The 12957-nt window shown below is 43.0% G+C and overlaps 1 protein-coding gene across 2 annotated transcripts in view; it reads left to right on the top strand.

The window, feature by feature from the left end:
• Positions 1-12957, top strand: part of LOC121008481 — a 74415-nt gene that overhangs the window by 18115 nt on the left and 43343 nt on the right. For both annotated transcript variants that reach the window (XM_040441069.1, XM_040441070.1), the window contains exons 2-3: positions 4984-5313; positions 8382-8681. In XM_040441069.1, coding sequence (XP_040297003.1) covers positions 4984-5313; positions 8382-8681 — 630 coding nt within the window. The remainder of the gene's footprint in view (positions 1-4983; positions 5314-8381; positions 8682-12957) is intronic.

A 12957-nucleotide genomic window follows, 5' to 3' on the forward strand; every position in this document is an offset into this window, starting at 1 on the left:
ACAACGACAATAAGTCGCATGACACATAGGGCACAACTACACTGCGACATTGATGTCGCACGACATGCTTCAACTGTGATGCAACTCGAATGGATTTTTTGCTAGTGTCGTGTCGCAGTTGCAGCATGTCGCATGTCGCAGTGCGACACCATAGCTTATCATTATAAAAATTGTTGTGCGACATTGGTGCGACAAAATGTGGTGGTGACACAATTTTTTACCGCACCGGGTGACACCCGCCCTAGCAACGCCACTGCCTTTTGCTAATATATATATATATATATATATATATATATATATATATATATATCATATATATTCTGCATGTGCTTTTATTGCTGAGGGGGTCGTAATGAAACATCTTCTGCGCCCTGTCATGTCGTCAGCCGTGAAAATGCAAGGAGTAGTCCCACAGCTGATGCCGCCCATTACACAAGTTCTGCCGCAGAGCGCCATGTAGCTGTTCAGAGCACGCTACCTCTCTAACCCCAATGTACAGTCGTGGCCAAAAGTTTTGAGAATGACACAAATATTCGTTTTCACAAAGTTTGCTGCTAAACTGCTTTTAGATCTTTGTTTCAGTTGTTTCTGTGATGTAGTGAAATATAATTACACGCACTTCATACGTTTCAAAGGCTTTTATCGACAATTACATGACATTTATGCAAAGAGTCAGTATTTGCAGTGTTGGCCCTTCTTTTTCAGGACCTCTGCAATCTGACTGGGCATGCTCTCAATCAACTTCTGGGCCAATTCCTGACTGATAGCAACCCATTCTTTCATAATCACTTCTTGGAGTTTGTCAGAATTAGTGGGTTTTTGTTTGTCCACCCGCCTCTTGAGGATTGACCACAAGTTCTCAATGGGATTAAGATCTGGGGAGTTTCCAGGCCATGGACCCAAAATGTCAACGTTTTGGTCCCCGAGCCACTTAGTTATCACTTTTGCCTTATGGCACGGTGCTCCATCGTGCTGGAAAATGCATTGTTCTTCACCAAACTGTTGTTGGATTGTTGGAAGAAGTTGCTGTTGGAGGGTGTTTTGGTACCATTCTTTATTCATGGCTGTGTTTTTGGGCAAAATTGTGAGCGAGCCCACTCCCTTGGATGAGAAGCAACCCCACACATGAATGGTCTCAGGATGCTTTACTGTTGGCATGACACAGGACTGATGGCAGCGCTCACCTTTTCTTCTCCGGACAAGCCTTTTTCCAGATGCCCCAAACAATCGGAAAGAGGCTTCATCGGAGAATATGACTTTGCCCCAGTCCTCAGCAGTCCATTCACCATACTTTCTGCAGAAGATCAATCTGTCCCTGATGTTTTTTTTGGAGAGAAGTGGCTTCTTTGCTGCCCTTCTTGACACCAGGCCATCTTCCAAAAGTCTTCGCCTCACTGTGCGTGCAGATGCGCTCACACCTGCCTGCTGCCATTCCTGAGCAAGCTCTGCACTGGTGGCACTCCGATCCCGCAGCTGAATCCTCTTTAGGAGACGATCCTGGCGCTTGCTGGACTTTCTTGGACGCCCTGAAGCCTTCTTAACAAGAATTGAACCTCTTTCCTTGAAGTTCTTGATGATCCTATAAATTGTTGCCTATGAAGCCATTTTTATGCAACGCAATGATGGCTGCACGCGTTTCTTTGCAGGTCACCATGGTTAACAATGGAAGAACAATGATTTCAAGCATCACCCTCCTTTTAACATGTCATGTCTGCTATTTTAACCCAATCAGCCGGACATAATGATCTCCAGCCTTGTGCTCGTCAACATTCTCACCTGAGTTAACAAGACGATTACTGAAATGATCTCAGCAGGTCCTTTAATGACAGCAATGAAATGCAGTGGAAAGGTTTTTTTGGGATTAAGTTAATTTTCATGGCAAAGAAGGACTATGCAATTCATCTGATCACTCTTCATAACATTCTGGAGTATATGCAAATTGCTATTATAAAAACTTAAGCAGCAACTTTTCCAATATTTATGTAATTCTCAAAACTTTTGGCCACGACTGTACAGCGAATATGTCCCTGCATTACATACATGTACAATAAGAAGATCATGCACTGTTCACACCACCCCTGGTTCTCCCTGTTTATGTCGTGAGAAAAACTCAGCTTACTTTAAAAAGTGAGACTTGGAGAAGTTATTATTTACAGATGAAATAAGCAAAGGTGACTGGAGGGTAGGAGATCATTGCCGAGACATAGAGAATTATAGATATTATTATAACCTGTGGAGGATTATAAATGCAGGTCACAGTCCCGATGTCTTGAACATTTACAATATAAGACTTCATTATAATGGACATCTCAGCTGCTGAACAGGAGAGGGGGAGCTTTAGGTCAGTCACTGAGTAACATAGCAAGAGAATTTACACTGGCACATCCATAAAGCTAACGTGCAGACAGCAAACAAACTATGGCAGCACACCGTTATACATGCAAACAATAGAAATAGGGATTAGAGATTATTCTGGATTACAATGTTACTGTACCTACTGTACATGAAAAATGCAAGCTCTTTGCTCATATTTTTTATCAAACATGTGTCGGGCCCATCTACCAACGTCATGGTGGCTTCTGCAGATGAGTACCTAACACTAACAGGGCTGCCTCTCCTGAGCCTCACTTAAGTCTACAATGTTCAGGACGGTGTAGGAACCAGCTATATTTATACTCTTAGTTATTGCTATGATCTTTATAGCAATAGTTTGTTGATCCCTATAGATGTGGCTAGGTAATCTCTATAGACATGGCTGGATGATCTCTTTAGATGTGGCTGGATGATCTCTGATCTCTATAGACGTGGCTGAATGATCTCTAAAGACGTGGCTGGATGATCTGTTTAGACGTGGCTGGATGATGTCTATAGACGAGGCTGGGTGATCTGTTTAGACGTGGCTAGATGATCCCTATAGACATGGCTGGGTGATCCCTATAGACATGGCTGGATGATCTCTTTGGATATGGCTGGATGATCTCTATAGATGTGGCTGGGTGATACCTATAGACATGGCTGGATGATCTCTTTAGATGTGGCTGGGTGATCTCTGATCTCTATAGACATGGCTAAATGATCTCTAAAGACGTGGCTGGATGATCTGTTTAGACGTGGCTGGATGATGTCTATAGACGTGTCTGGATGATCTGTTTAGACGTGGGTGGATGATCCCTATAGACATGGCTGGGTGATCCCTATAGACATGGCTGGATGATCTCTTTGGATATGGCTGGATGATCTCTATAGACATGGCTGGGTGATACCTATAAACATGGCTGGGTGATACCTATAAACATGGCTGGGTGATCTCTTTAGATGTGGCTGGGTGATACCTATAAACATGGCTGGGTGATCTCTTTAGATGTGGCTGGGTGATCTCTGATCTCTATAGACATGGCTGAATGATCCCTATAAACATGGCTGGATGATCTCTTTGGATATGTCTGGGTGACCCCTATAAACATGGTTGGGTTATCTGTGATCTCTATAGACATGGCTGAATGATCTCTATAGACGTGGCTGAATGATCTCTATAGACGTGGCTGAATGATCTCTATAGACGTGGCGGGGTTATCCCTATAAACATGGCTGGGTGATCCCTATAGACATGGCTGGATGATCCCTATAGACGTGGCTGGGTGATCTCTGATCTCTATAGACATGGCATCACAATGCAGCCAGGGACTCTGTCCAGATGCCAGCAGCGCCGGACCGGTCAATTCAGAAGAGAATAGACAGGAGTTTTCAAACCAGGTAAGTATTCTTTATTCTTCAAATAATATTTATTTTTTGCACAGATTGTTACGGCGGGTTCAAATCACGTTTTTCCCATCCGTGTAACATATACAAAAAAACTTCTACGTTAAACGGATGCCTCAAACTGATGCCATATAGTGGCATCCGTTCACCATAGAGTTCAATTGTTAAAAAAAAAAAAAGTATACTTTTTTTACCATTGAAAAAAATAATTATATATTTTTTACCAGACTGTGCAGGATACAAGAACGCAGTGTGCTGCGTTTTTGTATCCTTTTTCTTTTTTTGTAACGTATACGTCAAATGGAGGCATACAACGTGATGTGAACCCACCCTTCTTTGGCCCGTACTGGCCCCTTTTTCAGATGGTTATATGTTGTAACTGTCTGAAAAAGGTTCCGGTACAGCCCTGAAATGCATTGTTTTAACAACCTGTGTGAAAAATAAAGATTATTATTTGAAGAATAACAAATACTTACCTGGTTTGTGACATATGGAAGCTCCTGTCTGTTCTCTTCGCCAAAAGATGTCATGGTTGATTCATTGTCTAGTCTTTCTTTTACATCTTATACGTCATTCTCGAAAGCTAACATTATGGGTACTAGACAGTGGTAGCCACAGGAGAAACATTACAATGTTCTAGAGTTCAACTGGCAACTCTGGAACATCATGTAACCTGCATATGTGCGACTCCCAAGGGTACACGAATCCACATGGTGCAGCTGCCTGCCGGAGTATGGATCAGACAGGAGCTCCTGTACACTCTGCCCAAACCTAAAGATCAGAAGAGCTCCTCTGTTTTCTTCTCAGGTCACTGTAGAACCCTTCCCACGTCCAGTTGTTTTATGAATCAATTTATGCATATCTGTGTATGGGTGTGGTCACTGTTTATCACATATATACAGTGTTTAGCCAGAAGTAGGGGTGCATCACCAATGAGGCCAGGTGAGGCGATTGCCTCAGGCAGCATCAGGTAGGGGCAAGAGGGGAGCAGCAGAATGGCTATGGGCAATGAGTGCTTTCATTGTGGCAAAGGGGTTAGGTTAAGAAATTGGCATTGGGGGGGCGGAGGGGACGCAGTTTCAGTTTTTGCCTCCGGCAGCAGAAAAGCTAGGTGCACCCCTGGCCAGAAGCAGGAACAGATCTCAGAAGATCACCATGGTTCTGGTAGGTTTTGACACCACCATTCTGAAAAAAAGCCCTTTAACACTCTCTTCACTCCCACAGGTTCTGGATTTGAGATCACTGTTCCTCCTTCAAAAGTTGGGATAGTTCACACTGATGTTCTTATGCCCTGCACTTTCAAAGTAGAAAAATACCCAATAAACCCACAGTTCTTGGCCGTCTTCTGGCACTTTGGAGAAAAGGAGATTGCAAGATACGACAGTAAGACAAAGGAGTCTACTTCACGATTCACCATAGATGGGCAAACCGTCAAGCAGGGCAATGCCTCTCTGACCATCCACAATGTGGCAGTCTCTGATAAGGGCACATACAAGTGCACTGTGATTTACACCCCAAACAATCAAGAAAAGAACATTGAGTTAAATATTCTTGGTGAGTACATTATACGATGGGTCCATAATGAGGGCGGTTTTCTCAGTAGACGTTATGAGGGGAATTTATCAGGAGGAGATTAAAGTCAGTTTTGCTTGAGTCTGCGTTGTCGTTCTTTATGCCACATTTATCAACTGTCACATATTTTTTTAGAAATTTGTCTTATCTTTAAACTTAACACGTTTGTCTAGAAAAGATACTCCGCCCTCCTATTGCAGTGAGATTGTCACTTTTTCAAAAAATCTCACTGATAAATCTGGAGTGACACTCATTAACATGTTAACCACATCCACTTTCCCACCCATATTTCAAAACTGAAGTGGTGTAAAAATGCAAAAAGTAGCAACATTTTTGGGCAAGTGAGTAAGGGGGTCATTGATTAAGACTGGCGTTTTAGATGCGGGTCTTAATAACCTCTTTAGCTAACGTTGGATGCTCCGAAATTTTGTAGAGATATCAGCCTTCACAGAACTTTGGCGTATCCACCGCCTGTCTAAACGTACACCAGCTCCCTTGCTGGCATAGGTTTAGACCATTTTCTACGCCTAAAATAGGCGTAAAAAATGATAAATGAGACGGGTTTACTGGCCCGCCCCCTTCCCTACCACATCCCCTTTTTTAGACCTGGCATGAACGGGAAAAAGTCACATTGTGCCACAATCTGCCAAAGATATATGCCATAAAATGGCGTATATCTGTTTGTAAATGAACCCCAGGAATCCTTACCCTAGCAGACAGATTAAAAACTACTGTGAATAACGCTTTGTACACACAGAATTTTTATTGTTCATAGAAAAGTTATGAATAATGGGCATGTACACCCTCTGTACTACTGTATGGTGCTACCCAGGCTTGGACTGGCCCACCAGAGTACCATAGGATACGCTCTGATACTATAGTGGGCCCCAAAGATCCAGGAAAAAAATACATTTAGACGCCTTTAGAGCCCATCACTTTCCACTAGGGTCTACAGGGAGTGCAGAATTATTAGGCAAGTTGTATTTTTGAGGATTAATTTTATTATTGAACAACAACCATGTTCTCAATGAACCCCAAAAACTCATTAATATCAAAGCTGAATATTTTTGGAAGTAGTTTTTAGTTTGTTTTTAGTTTTAGCTATTTTAGGGGGATATCTGTGTGTGCAGGTGACTATTACTGTGCATAATTATTAGGCAACTTAACAAAAAACAAATATATACCCATTTCAATTATTTATTTTTACCAGTGAAACCAATATAACATCTCAACATTCACAAATATACATTTCTGACATTCAAAAACAAAACAAAAACAAATCAGTGACCAATATAGCCACCTTTCTTTGCAAGGACGCTTAAAAGCCTGCCATCCATGGATTCTGTCAGTGTTTTGATCTGTTCACCATCAACATTGCGTGCAGCAGCAACCACAGCCTCCCAGACACTGTTCAGAGAGGTGTACTGTTTTCCCTCCTTGTAAATCTCACATTTGATGATGGACCACAGGTTCTCAATGGGGTTCAGATCAGGTGAACAAGGAGGCCATGTCATTAGATTTTCTTCTTTTATACCCTTTCTTGACAGCCACGCTGTGGAGTACTTGGACGCGTGTGATGGAGCATTGTCCTGCATGAAAATCATGTTTTTCTTGAAGGATGCAGACTTCTTCCTGTACCACTGCTTGAAGAAGGTGTCTTCCAGAAACTGGCAGTAGGACTGGGAGTTGAACTTGACTCCATCCTCAACCCGAAAAGGCCCCACAAGCTCATCTTTGATGATACCAGCCCAAACCAGTACTCCACCTCCACCTTGCTGGCGTCTGAGTCGGACTGGAGCTCTCTGCCCTTTACCAATCCAGCCACGGGCCCATCCATCTGGCCCATCAAGACTCACTCTCATTTCATCAGTCCATAAAACCTTAGAAAAATCAGTCTTGAGATATTTCTTGGCCCAGTCTTGACGTTTCAGCTTGTGTGTCTTGTTCAGTGGTGGTCGTCTTTCAGCCTTTCTTACCTTGGCCATGTCTCTGAGTATTGCACACCTTGTGCTTTTGGGCACTCCAGTGATGTTGCAGCTCTGAAATATGGCCAAACTGGTGGAAAGTGGCATCTTGGCAGCTGCACGCTTGACTTTTCTCAGTTCATGGGCAGTTATTTTGCGCCTTGGTTTTTCCACACGCTTCTTGCGACCCTGTTGACTATTTTGAATGAAACGCTTGATTGTTCGATGATCACGCTTCAGAAGCTTTGCAATTTTAAGAGTGCTGCATCCCTCTGCAAGATATCTCACTATTTTTGACTTTTCTGAGCCTGTCAAGTCCTTCTTTTGACCCATTTTGCCAAAGGAAAGGAAGTTGCCTAATAATTATGCACACCTGATATAGGGTGTTGATGTCATTAGACCACACCCCTTCTCATTACAGAGATGCACATCACCTAATATGCTTAATTGGTAGTAGGCTTTCGAGCCTATACAGCTTGGAGTAAGACAACATGCATAAAGAGGATGATGTGGTCAAAATACTCATTTGCCTAATAATTCTGCACTCCCTGTATTTCTTTGATATAAAACTTATTAAACTTTATTGATGCTATAACGGCTGGGCCTCAAGAATAATTTTTTCTGCTAGGCCCAAGTAATCCAAGTTTGACTCTGGTGCTACCATCAAGGACCGTATTCTACGTCTATAATACACGATAAAGAACAGTACAATCTTCTTGCAAATGCTATTCTCAGCAAGCAGAGAGGCAGAGCCTGAGCATTTAGAGGAAGGCTAACCAATCAAAATCTCTCCCCTGAATGAACCAGACAAAGCAAGGTGATAATCTGACCCCGATTCAGGTGTAAGGCGGACAATGCTAGTACACAGGAGAAGAAGAGGCAGCAAGGAAATCCCTGTTGCTCATAAAAAGCAACAAGTCAGTTAATAATTTTCCTTTAGATTGTTTCTGACACATTCTAGAATAAATCAAATATTTAACTGAAAATATGAAAATTTCTAAAGAGTAAACCTCTAGACGGTTATTTATTATATGGGAGAAATAATACATTTTTCTGTATAAATTCTAATTCTGTATAGTTTTTCAGCTATACCAGTGGTCAAGATACATAAAAAGGCCATCCTGAGAGGTGGGATAAGTCTTCTCCAATGTTCTATCACAAACCTCTTCCCAAAAGATATGAAGGTGATTTGGCTAAAAAATGGTCAAACCATAAGTGGATTGGTGACACAGGATGATGAGACAAATCCGGATGAGACCTTAACAAGGAACAGCTCAGTAAATGTCACATTTCTTGAGGAGCAAGGTAATCCAAAAATCACGTGTCAGGTGGAACATGAGTATCTTCAAGATCCCATCAAGGATTTCTACATTGTACAATATGGAGGTGAGTTCACACAGACAGAAAAACTTACATATTGCCTATTCCATATTTTAAACCATAAGGAAAACAGCGGCTCACCCTCTTGTTACTCGGGATATGGTGCTCTTGTCATTGTGTTATAATAAATGTCTATATAGAGAGATACCCTCATTGGTCGGTTTCAAATGCAGAGTGTTTGCCCCAGCTATATATAGCCAATTGCCATATTGAAAGTGGTGAGTCGACTTGACAGAGCACCATTGTCAAACTGACACGGGGGTGAACTGTTGTTATATTTATTCAAGCATCTTATGTGTACTTTAACCATTTATATTTTAATTGTGTTTTTGAACTGGTTTTATTTATTATGAATGTAGTTGGGGAAATATTATTCATTCAGGATATATTCCCTCTGAATGGTTTCAGATGTAGAGTGCCTATTCCATATTTTGTCTTAAATTTTCACACAAATGTTTAAAGTCTTTAAATCATAGGATATGTTTACAGGATATACGTAGGATATTTGTTATCTTGCTTTAAAGCATAAGATATGAAACACGATAACAAATTATGGAAGACTGATAGCGGGAGTGGAGTGGTTATCCCCTCACTAAAACTGGCCGTACACATGAGACAGAAGTTGGTTGTTGGTTAAACATCAGTTGAACGTTCATTTCATAGACACGGCCATACACATGTTAGTCCATATTGTTACAGGTTTTCAAAGTGCCCATACCAGATCAATGGAACTGGAAGATGGACGAAATATCTTTCTGGGAACATTCTTTCAAAGAATGATCCTTCATCCAGAAACAATCGTTCTTTGAATTGAAGGTCTTTTGTCCAACTATCGGATGAAAATATTAAACACGACTGACTTCTTTTTAGATGAAAATGGTCTTTCATTGGTTAGCTAAAACAATTGTTCATTGTTACATTTCAACTGACAAACATTCTTTTAGTTGAAATCGTCCATTTTGACCAACTTTAGACTAACGTGCACGGCCATCTTTACACTAGAGATGCTTTCTTTACAATAGTCAATGTCTGTATGGTCAGGCACAGATTCATACTCTACAGACAAGTTTGTATTTTTTTTCAATCAGATAATTTTTATTAACATTTTTTTTCCAATGCACATAAAGAAAAAGAACAACCCATCCGAGGATAAAGGAATGGGTACATACAATCCCATTGGACATGTAAAAGATTATCAGGACATTTTCATAGCTCACATCCAACTTTCAATGCTAAAAGTACATGATATAGAGAAATACCCTTTCAACTGTAATACATATTAATATTACATAAACAACCCCTATCCCTCCCACCCACTCGCCCAACCAGCGATAAGACGGGCCAGGCCCATTAATATAGGTATAATGCATCAGAGCACCGAGAAAGATATTGCCAACACTCTACATGTGAGCTCCACACCTATTCTTTCCAAGATAAACTATTCGCTAAGCTCCTCCGCACTGGGTCACCCACCATAGTTCCCTATCCCAATTCCGGTCTCGCGTATGCATGTTCCAAAATCACACGTATCTCTGAGGCCACTCACCCCAACCCAGGTAAAAGATCTATAAGCCAAGCAATATCACCGTGGTCCTGTACGCTACTGTCACGGATGGTGTACAGGAAACAAGACAATACCATATAAACAATGTCTCTCTGGATCCACAACTAAGGAACAAAGGGAGACCCCTGCAATAGACCTGCCGCTCTCCCTCACTGCTCAGCCTATGCGAACACCCCAAAGGTGGATGGGCGCATATCCACGTTCCTCGGCTATCTATTACCTGAAGACCCTACAATAGTGAGGGGACACGACCACCGGCTCCCTACACTGACACGGAGGGAGTCAGGGTCACCTGGATCCAGAAAAGAGAAAATCATAAATACATAAACAGCACTTATCTTGCAGACGACTGACGACTGAGGACTGGGAACTGGGAACTGGGAACAGCATGCACACACACTCCAGGAAGTTGTATCAGCCGCACACTACTGCATTATGGGGAGAAACTTAAAGGGCAGCAATCAGTCCGACTGCATGACAGCTGAGATAGACTAACGAGATGAGAAACTAAACCAAAACAAAGAAATTCAAGGAGGAGGATCTGAAAAGCTCCTGTGAGCGCTTCTCAGCTGTCTGGCTGTGACATTACCCCTCCCTCTAGGAGTGGACTCCGGACACTCAGAGCCCACCTTCTCAGGATGGGACCTATGGAAAGCCCTGATGAGACGAGAGGCCTTAATGTCCGTCACTGGGACCCACATCCTCTCCTCAGGACCATAACCCTCCCAATGAACGAGGTACTGGAGGGAACCGCGGACAAGACGAGAATCCACAATCCTAGAGACCTGAAATTCAAGATTTCCATCAACCATAATCGGAGGAGGAGGCAAAGGCGAGGGTACAATAGGTTGAACATAAGGTTTCAATAAGGACTTATGAAAAACATTATGGATCTTCCAAGTCTGAGGAAGATCAAGACGGTAGGCAACAGGATTGATGACAGACAGGATCTTGTAAGGCCCAATAAACCTAGGACCCAACTTCCAGGAGGGAACCTTCAATTTGATATTCTTGGTAGACAACCACACCAGATCACCAACATTCAGGTCCGGACCAGGCACACGTCTCTTATCCGCCACACGCTTATATCTCTCACTCATGCTCTTTAGATTATCCTGAATCTTTTGCCAAATAGATGACAAAGACGAGGAGAATCTGTCCTCATCAGGCAAACCAGAAGAGCCCTCTCCCGAGAAAGTCCCAAACTGCGGATGAAACCCATATGCACCAAAAAATGGTGACTTATCAGAGGACTCCTGACGACGGTTATTTAAAGCAAACTCAGCAAGGGACAAAAAAGAACACCAATCCTCCTGATTCTCCGCCACAAAACAGCGCAGATATGTCTCCAGATTCTGATTGACGCGCTCTGTCTGGCCATTCGACTGCGGATGGAAAGCAGAAGAGAATGACAACCGAACCCCCAAGCGAGAACAGAAAGCCTTCCAGAATCTGGAAACAAACTGCGTGCCCCTATCAGAGACTATGTCTGAAGGAATCCCATGCAATTTGACAATGTGGTCAATAAATGCCTGCGCCAGCGTCTTAGCATTGGGCAAACCAGGAAAAGGGATAAAATGCACCATTTTGCTAAAACGGTCCACCACCACCAGAATCACAGACTTCCCCGAGGAACGAGGCAAGTTCGTTATAAAGTCCATGGACAGATGTGTCCAAGGACGGGAAGGAATGGGCAAAGGAAGGAGAGGACCTGATGGCCGTGAATGAGGGACCTTGGCACGAGCGCAAGTCTCGCAAGCTGCCACAAAACCCTCAACCGACTTACGAAGCGCAGGCCACCAGAATCTCCGAGCAATGAGATCCAGTGTGGCTCTTGCCCCCGGGTGCCCAGCAAGGACCGTATCGTGGTGTTCTTTAAAAATCTTGTGTCTCAAAGCGAGAGGCACAAACAACCTCCCAGGAGGACAAAGATCAGGAGCTTCTGACTGGGCTGCCTGCACCTCTGCCTCCAATTCAGGAAAAAGAGCAGAGACCACCACACCTTCAGCCAAAATGGGACCCGGGTCTTCAAAATTCCCACCTCCCGGAAAACAACGTGACAGGGCATCTGCCTTCACATTCTTAACCCCAGGGCGGAACGTAACAACAAAATTAAACCTTGAAAAGAACAAAGACCATCTGGCCTGTCTCGGGTTCAGACGCTTGGCTGACTCCAAGTAGGCCAGATTTTTATGGTCAGTAAACACGGTAATAGGGTGTCTGGCTCCCTCTAGCCAATGGCGCCATTCCTCAAAAGCCAACTTGATGGCCAACAATTCCCTATCTCCCACATCATAATTTCTCTCTGCGGAGGAGAGTTTCTTTGAGAAAAAGGCACACGGTTGCCATTTGGCAGTAGAGGAACCCTGAGACAAGACCGCACCCACCCCTACCTCAGAAGCATCAACCTCAACTATGAAGGGTAACGAAATATCAGGTTGTACTAGGATGGGAGCGGAAGCAAAACTCTCCTTGATATTAGAAAAGGCCTTACGCGCCTCTATCGACCAGGAAGAAAAATCTACCCCCTTTCTGGTCATATCAGTGAGTGGTTTAACAACAGAGGAATAATTCAAAATAAATTTCCTGTAATAATTAGCAAAGCCCAAAAAACACATCAGCGCCTTCTGATTCTCAGGAAGCTCCCACTCAAGCACAGCGCGGACCTTCTCGGGGTCCATGCGAAAACCAGAAGCGGAGACAAGAAACCCCAGAAAT

This window comes from Bufo bufo, chromosome 7 (assembly GCF_905171765.1).
Source record: "Bufo bufo chromosome 7, aBufBuf1.1, whole genome shotgun sequence".
Taxonomy (NCBI): Eukaryota; Metazoa; Chordata; class Amphibia; order Anura; family Bufonidae; genus Bufo; species Bufo bufo.